The 15,418-nt window shown below is 30.9% G+C and overlaps 1 protein-coding gene and 1 long non-coding RNA gene across 2 annotated transcripts; both read left to right on the forward strand.

Annotated features, from left to right (window-relative positions):
- The first annotated feature begins 548 nt into the window (after nt 1-548).
- LOC134263397 (uncharacterized) lies at nt 549-2,789 on the forward strand. Its single transcript, XR_009991253.1, has 4 exons — nt 549-565; nt 843-881; nt 2,193-2,353; nt 2,633-2,789. It is a non-coding gene; the product is annotated as an uncharacterized LOC134263397 (long non-coding RNA).
- A 1,053-nt stretch (nt 2,790-3,842) lies between these two features.
- LOC134263398 (uncharacterized) lies at nt 3,843-14,590 on the forward strand. Its single transcript, XM_062745730.1, has 14 exons — nt 3,843-4,009; nt 4,187-4,362; nt 4,624-4,768; nt 5,300-5,436; nt 5,887-6,022; nt 8,053-8,148; nt 9,623-9,762; nt 10,524-10,615; nt 11,028-11,112; nt 11,240-11,308; nt 11,424-11,519; nt 11,753-11,911; nt 14,170-14,265; nt 14,347-14,590. The coding sequence occupies exons 1-14, from the start codon at nt 3,880-3,882 to the stop codon at nt 14,410-14,412; spliced, it is 1,623 nt and encodes a 540-aa protein (XP_062601714.1). The 5' UTR covers nt 3,843-3,879; the 3' UTR covers nt 14,413-14,590.
- Nucleotides 14,591-15,418: the final 828 nt, after the last annotated feature.

A 15,418-nucleotide genomic window follows, 5' to 3' on the forward strand; every position in this document is an offset into this window, starting at 1 on the left:
ATTTATTTTCGATTTTGACGTAAAATTCTGTCATTAAATAATTTTACTTTTTCTATAATATTATATATTTCCTCTATTACCCATACGTGTTATTTGAACTATTCTACACTTACATAAAGTTTTTTGGAACAAATTGAGCCAAATAAATTGAATAATGATCCTTTGGAGTTCCAGTAGGATGGCAAATATTATCATGGAATATATTTCTTAGTGATCAGTTAGTATTCTAGAAAATTGTTAACAATTAAATTCCAGTAGGGTGGCATTTTCTTCAAAGAAAAGAAAGATATCAAAGCATAGGGCTCTTCGCGGATGTAATCGGTGGACAGGGGAAGCTCACTCCCCTTTGGCACCTGATTCCACCTTTGGAACTTCCAGGGGTCCGTTTTTTATGCTCTCTTTACAGATTTGTATTGTTTATAGATCTTTAAGATCGATTTCTGTTCGTTATTTTCATCTTTTTCATATATCTGTATTTTAAGTCGTAAAGCATACTCTGCATGACAGCTTTGAGTAATCTTATCAAGATTTTTTTTCTATATTTTTACAGAATTGCCCAGGAGCTGTAAGTCTGTTATTAAATACTTCTACAGATATTGTCTTCTTGTTTCTTCTTTCATTAATAACAATAAACTCCAAATAACCCCTATCAGTCATCTGTAAACCTTAATTATGAGACAGAATCTTTCATATTTCTGAATCATTTATTTCAACATGTCCCTACATTCAAAATTTATAGCTTTGTAAATTAGGATTTATCGTGTTAAGCACAGCATCTTAATTAAGTGTTGTTATATCAGGATACCAAAGCATTATTAAAACGCTTTAATTTTAAATTTCAGTTCAGAAAAAGAAATTCGGAAATTTCCTTAATACGCCAGGTGAGCTATTTTCCTAAAATGCGTGCATTGTGTTTTAGACTGTTCACCATTCAGGAAACTTTATGATAATTGGGGATCATTTACACTTGGGAGGAATTTCAAGTGAAAGAATCCGATTCTTCTGACCTTTTATTGTTAACTTGCATGTTCTTTAAATCAATGTTATACTATTTGCATATGAAGATAACACTTGTCATCACTCAAATAGTGGTTCTCATGCAATTCTTGCATAAAAGTTTTTCAGTTAAGTCAAAGAATCAATGCAGTCAGCAATATAAGCTTGCCACTTTTTCCCATATATTACTCCATTTATTTATACGAAGGACACACATTTTAACGGATGACAGGGGGCGCTTTCTCCTCTTGATCACCTTATCACACTTCCGGTGTATATAAGTTTTTCAACTATTCGATTTGTAATCTTTTTTAAAGACTGGGATCATTGCTTCCTATCCAACTTTTTAAAAATAAATTATGGATTATTATCACTTACAAAATTGATGCTACTGAAGGCAAAAGTATGGTAAACAATATCAAAGATATTTTATTTCTTGTTTGAAGTCGATACGAATCGGAGGACATTGAACATGTGACATCACGCATGTGATATCCCACCTCCGATGTTTTGGAGTACCGCGTTTGCTCTGCTCCTATTTTGCATTGTCTTACGGACTTTTAATCTTGAACACTGTTCGTTATCTTCATATGTTTCATGATCTTTTTGTGATATCTCAGTTTCCTCTATCAACTGCACATCTACAAAAAAGAGGAATATATGGCGTTTTATATTATTCTCGAGATATTTTCGTGAATTTTTCTTAGAAAATAAAATTCCAGTGAAAATTTAAATGAAATGTATGTACGCGCATACAAGTTACGAATAATTTAAAGAATCATTTGCAAAAAATGTCTTTGAAAGTTATGAAATCCCTTAAAATAAAAAAAAAATCCAGAGAGTATTATTGTATTTGTATGTTTTCCAGAATATAACACTGATTGACAAATCTCTTTTCGAACAAAATCCTTAAATGTAACTGATGAGAAGAACAAATATATTTATTATGTATATTTCCATTACATACTGTAAATCACATATTAACAGGGGGTCAAATTTTCGAGTCTTTCGAGGAAAAGAATATTGGTTTGTGGGGATATGATTTCGTGCGTGGAAAATGTTTAGTAGTAATGCATATGAAAATTTACATTTCGTGGTGGTCATAAATTCGTGTGTCTCTCCATACATCGAAAACTACGAAAATTAAACCCCCACGAAAATTAGTGATTTCACAGTACATACGGTTATATTAACAGGACCCAGTGGCGGCGTCTTTGACAGCCAGTGAAACAGACAATGAGGGATTCGGGTGGTCCTTGTCTGGTCTTCTTGGTGCCCTACACAGATTACATCATAATCCATTCTCCTATAATGAGGACGCCATTTGATGATGGCACATTTTTTCACCATTGACAAGGTACATGCGATAGACGGTTTAATCATAGAAGGAATGTCATTACTAATTTTTTTTTCAATCTATAACTGCGAACTGTGCTGATGAAAATAATCGGAAAAAATGACAAAATAGGACCGTTAGGAAAAATTCGATTAGTTTAAGATATTTCAATTTTAATCAATAAACTAATTTTTTTACATAAATATTCTAGTTTAAAGGATTTCATATTTGAAAATGACATGATGATTTTTTGAGTAACAAAGTTAAACAATTTCATTTTTAATTATTTTTTCCTTTCAGATAGACCATTCCTCACTGAAAATTCCTAAATTTGAAAATTTTAAAACTGTTAACGTTTATTCAGAAAAGCAGGTTTACTGTTGAAGACAATAAGTTTAACTGGATTTTTATAAATACAATGTATGTAAATACAGATTTTTATCTTCATGTCCTTTACAATACAGGAAATCTGTTATCTTAATGTAAAAATAAAACTTTGTATAAATGAAGGCATTTTTATTTGAAATTGATTCAATTAAGGATGAGAATATCAAATAGTTAATTATCTCACAAAACTTGCAAGGAATACAAAAGAAATCAACGAGCTCCAGGAAATACCAGAAGTGGGATCAAGTGCCTTGGAGGAACAATCACCAAGTGTGGACCTTACACTACTGTCGTGGTCCCTATGACTTGATCAGATAGACGGGAAAATCCGTTGTCAAATTTATTTAAAAACTAAGGCCTTTCAATTAATATGATATATGTTACTCAAAATACGTGTCGTGCGCCTCAGTGAAAGGTGTAGTTGTTTATTACATATTATGTATTTGGCTAGTGGCGTTCAGATTGTTAATATTGATTATTTCACCATTATTTTCACACTCAATTGTCTACGCATTTTATTTCGTTTACCTGACAATGACATAGGGCACGCAGCGAGTATGACCGATCCCTGTAGGATGCACACTCCTCCATGGCACCTGATCCAATCTATTTTTTCAGAGGTCCCTGCTTGGTATGTTCATAATTTGTATAATTGATTAGACTTTTTAGTAAGATGATTATTCCATATATTTACAATCCACGTACATGTACATATTCTTGAATTAATTGCTCCATGCGCATCTGGATATTTCTTGTGTATTTTTCTCTGAGTTATTGTGAATTGTCAATAAAGCATGCTGCCAGAAATGAAGATACAGTCGTACCTTACTTTTTTATAGAATTTAATTCTATTTTTTAAAAGTTGAAATTGGAATTTTTATCGAGTATGAGATATTTATCTAAAAATAAAATTTTAATAATCCATTGTGTTTTATTTTTTATGTTAAAAATAAAAACTTGTAGCTTTTAGATTTTATGAAATTTCTCCCAGTATGACTGATATCTAAAACAAGCTACAGAAACATCCACATCTTGTAGCCAAAAAAACAAACAAACAAACCGGAAATGAGCGGATATATGTTTCCGTTTTTCTCACTACAACAGTTGTTCCATATTGCTTAGAATGTTTAATTTAAAAAATTAATTAAGACGTAATAACCATGGGGGTAATCTACTCTGGCCTTTGGTCAGTAAAGGAAACTCCGAGACTGACAAAGAGAGCAAAGTTCCTAGAGGAAAGAAGAAGACAAATTGATGAAATGTTAACAGAGGAGGATAGAAAAAAAGCTGGTAAAATTTGTTCACATGATTATATTATCGAGCCACTTTCAAAATCACACCTGTAACATATTATTTTTTTTTTTAAAATTGCAACCACTTTCTACCTGGAATATCAAATTTGTTAACCTTTATGAAGTAGTAACTAATTAGTATCATTTCAGTTTCGAAATGCCATTTTCCTTGTAGATCAAAGTATCAATCGACAGAGGAATTTGTTCACTAAGATGCCATCCATACTGACTGACACTGAAGCAAGGGTCCTGAGAATTGAACCAAAGGAATATTCAAAAGACTTTCCGTTTGAAAACCTTGTCTTCAATGGCGGAGGGGCGAAGGCCATTGCTTATGCTGGTGCCGTCAAGGTCATTTTGTATTCTAGGAATGTAGACTTTCTTGTTGTTCAAGAAAGCAACTCTCGTATAATTTTTTTAAAACAAGAATTTTCCTAATTTTTCTGACGAAAAATCTGTATAATCTTTAACTGAAAATTCATTGTACTCTTCTAGCTTTTATCAATGCTGAAAAAAATAGCGATTTAACAATACAATAAGTATTTTAATGAATCTAATTAACTTATATCCATTTTATGTTGAATAATTATTGATATAAAATATTTTTATCAGTGTTTGGAGGAGATGAATGTTATGAACAATATCAAACGTTTTGGAGGGAGTAGTGCTGGCTCGGTGTTGGCGGGCCTCTTGGCAGCAGGAGTAACAATAGAGGAATATCGCGATGTTCTGGAACAAGCCCTGCTTAACGTTCTAGGTAAAATTACAGAATTTTATGTTTGATATCGTGAAGTGCATCCACTACTTTACGTGTTCATGTAAACTATGTGTGAAGAGAAAAAAGGAAGAAAAAAGTTCATATTGTAATATTGGAAATTGTTATCCTTTTGTTTCAAATTCTTTGGACAAATCATCAAGAATTTAAAATTTTAATAATTCAAAAAGTAAACTAGAGGTACTGTGAGCAATGAGCTCACTAAATGATACCCCCCGCCTCCCATATGAATATAATGGCAGTGTCCATGTTTTGCTCTGGAAAATCCAAAATATATGTCAGATCAAAAAGTAAAATAGGAGGTGCACAATGGCAATATGTAATGAAGATTCTGTGAAAGTTTCATTAAATTTCCTTCAGTGGTATGAGAGGAGTCGCGGATAAGAGATGGGTACCCCAAAGCGTAACAGACGGACGGAAATACCGATTACTATATACCCTCCCACTTTTCAAGCTGGGGGTATAATAATCGTTATTTCATTTGTTGAAACTTTTCTCTACTTCATATTCTAGATGCACGCTGGGGATATCTCAGTTTGATTCCTAACTTAATGCATCACTTTGGATGGCATCCTAATGTGAAATTATATGAGTTAATTGGAGGCTTATTTGAAAAGAAACTTGGAAATAAAGATGTTACCTTCAAAGAGGTAAGACAACTCTTGTTATGGTAAACATATTTAAGGAATGTCTGACAAAAATTTTATTGGATTAAAAAAAAGTTATTAAAACAATATAATATAAAAATATTATAAATGTATTCGGTAGGCTGTGACAACTGTAAACATTTATTTGATCACCTTACTTTTTCAGGTTTTATAAAATATGAAGCTATTAGTCTAATTACATAATATGTCACGTCTTATTATTGCAAACTTTCAATATTCTGTTGAAGCTAGATTCATTCGATTAAAGGTAAAAACTCGTTATAAAAGCAGTAAAATTGAATATATTTTATTCATTCTAATTAATTATACATGGCGATTGCATCTAAAAATAACTGCTAGATAACATTATTCTATTTTAAAAGAAAAAATGTCACATTCTGTATTTTTACCCCCGAAATACGCTTTGTGTCTTACAATTTTATTAAATTTAAGATGTATGATAAAACTGGAAAGGAAGTCTGTATCGTTGTGGCCAACCTGAATTACCTCAGAGAAGAGTACTGTCATCCTAAAACTACCCCGGACATGCCAATCCGAATAGCCATACGCATGTCTTGCTCTTTTCCGGGTGAGTATGCAGTAAAGTTCCCTTTCAATTTTATCTTTTCAGAAAAATCATTTCCATATATACGAGGGTTGTTCGAAAAGTTCGTGGACTACCGTCAAATCTTTTTTATTTGACGTCATATTTTATCCAAATTTGGTAGAAATATTTTAACAATAAATCCAAAGGATTTGTATTAATTTTTTTTAAATACCACGATTTCTTCAGAACTTATCCAGATTTAAACTAGAGGTACTGTGAGCAATGAGCTCACTAAATGATACTCCCCGCCTCCCATATGAATATAATGGCAGTGACCATGTTTTGCTCTGGAAAATCCAAAATATATGTCAGATCAAAAAGTAAAATAGGAGGTGCACAATGACAATATGTAATGAAGATTCTGTGAAAGTTTCATTAAATTTCCTTCAGTGGTATGAGAGGAGTCGCGGATAAGAGATGGGTACCCCAAAGCGTAACAGACGGACGGACAGATGGACGGACGGAAATACCGATTACTATATACCCTCCCACTTTTCAAGCGGGGGGGGGGTATAAAAATGCAAAGATCGGATCGCGGAGCAGGTCAAAATTTAGTAAGTTACGAACAATACACTAAAAAATGTCTGTAGTCATATTCTCTGTAAAATGAAGCAAAAACGAAAAACAACCAAGAACCCAAATTTAGAATTGTCACATCGATTCGTATTCCAAATTATTGCTTAATATTTTGCTTTGTTGAAAAGAAATCAGCTTGAGAAGATAGGTAGTCCTCGTTAAAACGACAAAAACGATGACGTTTTAGAACGTCAAGGAGCAGCCGATAACGATGCAGTTTTGCCTTTTACTCAGGAAAAATCCTGAATAAATTCAAAAATGCTGAAGGAATAAAAAAATATCTCACAAGCAAGTTGTGCATATGTGTACAAAAAGTTTAGAAAAGTATTTGAGTGACAGAGACTTTGTATCAGATGAGGACAATCTGTGAAGAAACGTTTATCTGCAAAAATCTTAAAAACTTTTAAAAGTTTGAACGTCAAGGAAAGACATAGGCTCTTTAGAGTTGCGTACCCTGTGAAAGTAGAGTTAGGTAATAAAAGAAATTGAAATCCTAACAAAGGAAATTATAAAACGAGTGCAATTCTTAAAAAATGAATTTCAAGTATTAGAAAAAGGATTTAATGATTGGACATGGATTATGCTTTGTTAAATGTAAAGGAATAGTATATTTAAAGATTATATTATACTTATTTTAAATTTCTAGTGAGTAATTTAACGAAGATTGACATCGTCCACGAACTTTTCGAACAACCCTCGTACACGTATGTCGATTCGATATATCCCAGTGAATTTGAAATTAATGACACCAAAAAATCTGCCACATCTGTTTCATTTTTGGAAGATGTACTGACTAGTATACGATGTGTACATCTCCCAATTAGTTCAATACTCCAGAGCATACCACGAATACGATCAGTTTTAAAACGAGTCAAGCTAATGACAGATAAGTTCCTGTTTCAAGGATTTCAATAATCTTGTTTGGGATCAGCCTTCTCGTAAATTCTATGGTCATTATAATGACCTTGTTATCAAATAAAACCTGTCATTGGTTGGTTCGTATTTTGACTGGCTTAATTGTTAGGGTTTATACGGAATTTGACAACGGAATATTCTGTCTATTTTATCAATATATAAAGCTTTCGGCGGATGTGACCTGTCGGCGGGGATGCTGGCTCCTCTTAGGCACCTAATCCCACCTCTGGAATTCCCAGGGGTTTGTGTCTATACCCTACTCACATATTTGTACTGGTGTAAGATTTTTGATATCGATAACTGTCTGTATTTTCACCCTTTCATCTATCACAATATTTGCAAATATTTGAAGGAATTTTTTGTATTGTCTATACTCAGTGCTATAAAGTGGTACCTTATTTTTCTTTTTACATCCGGCAAAAGCATGTACTTTATCAGAGGCTGAAATTAATTAGTTGTAAGAGTATATATTGTAAGTCATTTGTAAATTGTTATTTCATGTTTCTTTTGATTTCCTTTAGGCGTTATGCAGGCTGTCCAGTACACACAAAACAATGAAACATGTACTTATATCGACGGAGCTGTGTCCTGTTACTATCCGATATACTGCTTTGATGGTAATTTGGTAATCTTTGCTACATTTTATTTATTTTTTGTGGATAAAACACCGCTTAACTTGCAGTTTCTATCAAACTTCTTCTGTCATTTATCCCTTTTTTTATCTAAAGCCATTGAAGCCATAAACGAATTTATAAATCGAAACCTTTTGGTTTTGTCCTCATTTAAAAAAAAATACTGTATGTTTAAATAGGCAAACTCTGGCTATTTATAAAACGGAAACCATATTATGGTTTCCGTAATTACATGTGTTAAAATAATGTGTGTATTTACATATTAAATATGACGGGAGTAAGAAGGTATTGAACATTAATTTAAATATGAATATAAATACTGTATATGCAAAATTGGTTTTAAAAAAATCTACGCTTCGATCTGGAAAACAATTTTCATAAAATTTTAATAAATTTACAAGCTTTAAAGTTCTCTTATGTGAATGTGTGTATGTATTTTATATTTTAGTCTACCTGGTAACTTGAATACCTTTAATACATGTCAGATAAATTTCAAGTTATCTTTATCTCTTAAAACGAGTTCTGTTGTCGACTCGAGTCATTTGTAAAATAGTTGGAACTTAGATATGTCAGCTTTTTAGAAAAGTTCAGGCAGAACTCTTACTTCAAAACTATTTATTAAATTCAAATTTTATAAAATTTTGAAATGAAACAACATAAACTGATCACCATTCAATGAAAGAACTGTTTAAAAAATTCATAAAGAAGCAAGATTTTATTGGGGACTATTTCTTGGGGTGGAAAGATATTTAGCAGAAATTTCTGCAAATCTGCACACTTATTTGATTAATATCTTGGAAATTAAGCCTCACTTACTTTTTTTAAGCTTTTACTCGGACAACATTTTTCGTTATGATAGATATGCTAGGAATATTAAATGTAGGTCTCAATTTATATTTTAATTAAAATTTTAAAACAAATTTATCACCTTTCCTCAACAAACTTTGTCGAGAAATGAAGATAAATTAAAGAAGTCAAAATAGAATTTATACCGTTTTTTGTTTGAAAATCGCATATTTTGACCAATATTTCAAAATTTATATCAATGACCATGTAAAAGGTTTGATACAAGAAAATATTTAATTGCCTATTTAGATTTTTAATACCTTTTACATTTTTAAAGCAAAAAGGTCATACATTACTAAATGGTAATTTGCAAGATTTGTTCAATGAAAAATATTATTTAAAACTATTTTACGTAAAATAAGATTATATTTATTGCCATGATTAAATCTGATAAAATAAAAAAGGTGATTAACCAAAGAATTAAAATTTAAGTGCAAAAAGGTAAACTTGATTGTACCGTAGCTCAGTAAGATTTACACTGACCCTCTGTTTTTCATCTGCGATTTTAAGTCATACTATATGAATACTTATCCAAAATATACTTTTCAAAAATCCTCGATATAACTAATTTCATGAGTGACTTACCTTTTTTATTTCGTTTTTTTTTCTGTAGGATGGTGGCTGTCTATGGAGAAAGGTAACAGCTTTATAGAACGACTTCATCCCTTAGATGATGTACCTACTTTAATGAAGAATGAAAACAGATTCAAGAGGGATCCAGCCACGTTCAATAAAACACTAGGCTTCTATCTGGTAATCTTTGTTAGGATTATGTTTTAAATGCTGTCAAATTTTGAGGTTTGTAAGGTTTGAATAGAAATAACATTTTACGCATTGTCAGTATTTTTTGTTTGTTTGGGTTTCTTTCTGTTTCATCTGTGTCATCCGATAACATTAAATGAATTGACGTTATTTTAAGATTTTTCAATTTTAAAAATATTTAAACACAAATAACTCCGACGTGAATTAAAGTCCTAAGGAATCGCGGTAATTATTTTAGAATCTTGAAGTCAACTTTATATCGTAGGATGAATTCATGTGAAAGTCTCTACTATGTAATAGTAGTATTTAAACATCAGTTTTTTTACAACAATTGACAACAACTGCGTTATTGTACGAAACAGTTCTTGAAGTGAAAAGTGAAAAGTTTTTACACAAAATACGTTTTAATAGTTGGTATCCATATAAATAAACACATAGAACAAATAAGTAGTTTCATATTACAAAATGTACTCAAAACATTTTGATAGATTGCTTCTTTTCTTGTCGATTTGTATGTTTTTTATGTTGTGTTACAATAAAATCCCTGTAACAATTACCTCCATACATGTACATAAAGATTTAGGGTAACATTTACCTACATACAACTACATGTACATGTATTTAGATTTTAGCTTTGAATTGGGTCAACAATATAACATTGTGAACCTTGGACTCTTGTTTACTGGCTTAATTGAAGAAAAAAAATTATTCATGAATTCTACTTCAATAATATTTTTTTCTTATTCACACAGTATTCAGAATGCAGAAGCGACCACGTAAAGTGGGAACTGGAAAAAAGAATGGGAATGGACGTCTACGAGTTACCAGACACAAAACTAGCAAGGTATGAGTACGCTGAATGAGTGAGACAATGAGAAAGGTTAACAAGTAAATTAGCCAACAATTTTGAGTGTATACTCACCATAAATAATGTCAACGTATACTGAGCATATCTTTGTAACCATATGTTTATACATGTAGCATACTTGTATGTTTGGCATACTTGTTTACTGTGCTTGTATTTTAGCATAATTGTTCTGATGACTTGTACAACATCTTAATTCTTATGTTGCTATTTTACATTCTTGACTTTAGAATTTAGATTTAATTTTGTTATTTATGATCTACCAGTTTAAAGGTTTTAAAGTGCTTCCTTATGTTAATTTAAAATGATATTCTGTCATTCACCTGTGCTGTATAAATTCTTTGTTAACAAAGCTTTTACAATTTGCCTTTCAATGCTCTTTTTTTCCCAGAAAAATGGGGAACAGAAGACGATACGTTGATCGGGCGTCACGTGAACACAGGCGTCTCGTCCGAGCACTGGATGAATTTTTAAAGGTTTTCTTAAAACATTCAAAATTTATCATTGATATATACTGAATACAACTAACATAAATATGCATAAATTCTATATACATTTAATATTACTGTAAGTAAATACCATTTATTTTATTTTTTCGTTAAGGTCATAAAGAAAATGGTAATTGACAAATCGTCCATAACCAGAGATGCTTTTGAAGAAGCTTTTGACGATGTAAGTTAAATTTGAAAAAAAATGTGCATAGAATGAAGTTGATTTTGTCTATGTCTCTATGTAAAATTCCTTCAATTTTACACAATATAAGAAACGGTTGTAAATATCTGTTTAGGATGATGTTCAGGAACAAAGTTTCAGAATTTTATTCGGAGATGAGTGTTCTGTCGGGGAAGCATTTAACATTTTAGACGAGGACGGAAATGGAGAGGTAATGCTTCATAATTATAAATTATTTGGTCACAAATTGCTACATGTATTAAAATCATATCATTATTTTAAGTTATCAAAGCTCATCGTGTTTTTCTATTTAAGTTTATTCAAATAAACATATACCTTAAATGATATTTTGATAATTATTAGCACGTTGATAGATTTTTTTGTTGTTACTTTCTTATTAATGAGGGATAATGGATATTTTACATACTTATTTAATGTATTTAGATAAGTTATTCCGAGCTAGTAGACTTCATACAAGGTATCGGAGTACATATTCAACAAAGAATATATGGACTTGAGAAACTGGAAGTGAATTCTATTTCATCTTTCATGTCCGCCATGTTGACTGCGTTTTGGGCAAATAAGAACAGGGATGCCAATTTGGTAAATATTTATATATGATTCAATTTACAAATACTGTGATGAAGTTTCATTAACTTTATGATCTTAAGGACGTTCAATCCTGAGTATTTGAGCGGATTTTGGTCCTTCCTTTATTTAAAAAAATTTGCAAAATTTTAAATTCTAACATTATATCTGGATTCCACAATGCAAATTGAAGTTTATTCAATGAAAAAAAACGCGATTAAATTCCATTCAAGTAGAATTAAGCTAGAACTATATTTTGTGGCGGGAGGATTTTAGAAGAAAATGGTCATTTGTTTTCTCTTGAACTATACAGTACTGTTAATTTTCAATCCCTATTTTTCAATGCTGGTTGCTCAAAAGCTGTTTTTTGCAGTGAAATGTGTTATGCTGGTTCTGAAATATCTAATATCAAACTATTTCTTATGAATTCATTTAACAAAGAGTGACAAATATGGTAAATATATTCTGAAAATCCGGGAAAAAATTGAGCCAATTTTAACATAAAATTTACACTTTTTTTGGTAATAACTGAAAATTTACATCATATACCCCCACTTTTGATGTTATTTTCTAAATATTTAAGATAACTTTGACCTATTTGCTTAAATTCAGGAAAAAGTTTAAGACTTTAAAATAATTACATGTATCTTGCTTTTTAAATGCCAGAAAAATCACATTTTATTAGTGGTCAAATAATTAATTATGCGAGGCAATTTGAAACTTTGTTTTAGTCACAATTTTAAAGTGTCTTTTTTTAAAATACACTTAGAGTTCATTTTGTTTCATGCTTTAATTGGATAAAAATATATTGGAGGGAAAACGCCGAAGATGTAATTTTTAATAAAGACACAAATTTCAGTGCAAAAGGTCATATTAGAAATACTGTAGCGCCAAAAAAAGCATATTGACCCCCATTTTTTGATTTGAATTTTAATTAAGCTACGTATGTAGAAACTAAAAATATACAAGGCAAAAAAAAGTTTAAGATTTTAAATATCAGCTCGAACGTCGTTAATATCTGTTAAGCCAAATGATGCTATAATTTTGATTGTTATGCAACTGTTACAACGCTCTTTGGAAAATTACGCACTTTGAAAAAAAATTTTCAAAGTGCATGAAATTTGGAACTAAATTAACGCACTTTGAAAAAATAAAATTTCTTTTCAAAATGCGTTAATGTCGACCATATTAACGCACTTTGAAAAAATATATTCTTGCAAGTCTTAGGTATGATAAATAATTGAACCTGTTTGATAACTCTTCGGTGATGAGGTCACTTCAGGATGTGAAAGTGAGCGATTTTGATTTTTCTATGCTTTGAAAATTCTTTTCTCTCTTAAATGTTTTACTGTAACTATTTTGTTCCAGTTTGCATGCATTTTATGTAAACTAATATTTATTGAAAGTTTTCAACGTCATACCAGTTATGCAAAGATATATATATATATATATATATATATATATATATATATATATATATATATATATATATATATATATATATATATGTGGGTGTAACATAGGCATCGGTACCGGAAGGGGGGCTTAGGCACACAAATGTTTTGCAAAGATTAACATATTATAGGCATTGAAAATTGGGCTTACCTTTGTGGGGATCCATTTTCAATTTGCTACCGACGGCTATAAAGTATAAAAAAAAAACCCAACAGTTCAGCTACTTGTTCTCATGGAGGTTAAATGAGTATTTGTAAATTTAAAAGTTTTTCGAAAGATAAAACTATTATAAATTGATTCTCTCAATTACTAAAATCTAAGTCTAGAATTTTTGTTTATACATATTTTTTTTTCAAAGTGCGTAAAATGTCCCTGTGGTAAAAAATTGCATATGTACACTCTTAACGCACTTTGAAAAAAATTTCAAGGTGCGTTGAGTGTGTCCCAAATTCAACGCACTTTTAAATTTTTTTTCAAAACGCGTTGATTTTGTCCCAATTTTAACGCACTTTGAAAAAAAAAATTCAAAGTGCGTAATTTTTTTCAAAGTGCGTTGCCACGTGCCACCCGGCAAAGTAAATCATTAAAGTCTTTATAAATTTGGGTTCATATAAATTATCAACGCTTGAAATTTCTATTTGCATGTTTTTTTCTTCCGAAAGTTTTGTTACTATGAAATATACTGCAGTCAAAAAAACAAAAATATTTTTCAGAGATTCAACTGATTACTGTATGGTACAAATATCAGGATTTGCTTTTGCGTTTTCCAATTGGTATATGTTTCGTTGGTCTATAACGAATTACGAATTTTATTCCAGGATGTCGAATTAGACAGGACAGTCGGAATAAATACAATTTATGTCGACACTCATGACTATACCTTGGAAAAAGAAGACATCGTGTTTCTCGAAAAGGTATCTTAAAATTCAAGGTATAGTTAATTTCTAAGTATTTAATAAAATTACTTATTAATATTCTTTATATTTTGTTTACAGCAAGGATACAATGCAACAATGGTCTTTCTACGGTATTTTATTGCGAAGTCGGGATTCACAATCTGACCTAAAAAAAAAATCCAACTCATCGGAAAAAAACTGTGCTCTCTTTGTACTTTACAGTGACTTGAAGATTCAGCCTGCTTTGTTTATGTCAGCGGATTTCGTTTGTTTTAAATTTGTATTCTTGTTAATAGCCTCCCAGTTCTCTATGCATCTTATGATATATTTTTTCCTCTAATTTTATTTCCCTGATTTCAAGCTTTCAATATGCAGAAGGCGAGCAATCTATTTAGCTATATTACTCGTGCCTGCAATCATTATTCATAATTTTTTATACCTATCTAAAACTGAAATACATTGTTATCGGTCAAAGCGAGGGAACTCGTGCTTCCTAAAATTGGTATCAAGTAAACATGGATGCTTAAAAAATTGCAGGGAAGTTTTAGAAATTAAACCACAATTTTTTTTTTTAAATCAATAACTTCAAAACTTACGACTTACATGTGTAACTCTATATACAAACATTCCTGCGATAAATTAAAATCCATCCTTTTTGACGTCATTAACAGATACTTTTTCATTAACAATTGTACTCATATTTTCTTACCTTGTCAGTGGTCATTCGCCGAATTGTTTTGTTAAAAATTCTGATTGTACACACAAACACTCTGAAATTGAAATTAAAAAGATGCTTGAGTTTCTGGTTGACAATATCTATTAGGTTTTTCTTCCACCAATCTTTTGGATTTCCCCTGAGTACCAATTGCGATCCATTATAAGCAGAACATTTGTATTCAAATGAACCAGAATTTCTTAGAAATGAAAAGAAGAAAATTTTAGCTCTGTTTTAAATATATCAACGACGTAATATCAATTAACAATAGCTATTTCCATTCATATATCAACACGATATATCCCAGCAAACTTGAGATAAAAAATACCACATATTCAGAAACATGTTTCATATTTGCAAAGAAGGTACGGTTTTAGCTTTATTGTGCCCTCAAAACGTAATGTCATCAAAAAGCTTTGAAAATGGCTAAATTATTAGTTGAATTTATGACTGTGA

This window comes from Saccostrea cucullata, unplaced genomic scaffold (genome assembly GCF_032062105.1).
Source record: "Saccostrea cucullata isolate Sc308-1 unplaced genomic scaffold, CSIRO_AGI_Scuc_v1 ctg345, whole genome shotgun sequence".
Taxonomy (NCBI): Eukaryota; Metazoa; Mollusca; class Bivalvia; order Ostreida; family Ostreidae; genus Saccostrea; species Saccostrea cuccullata.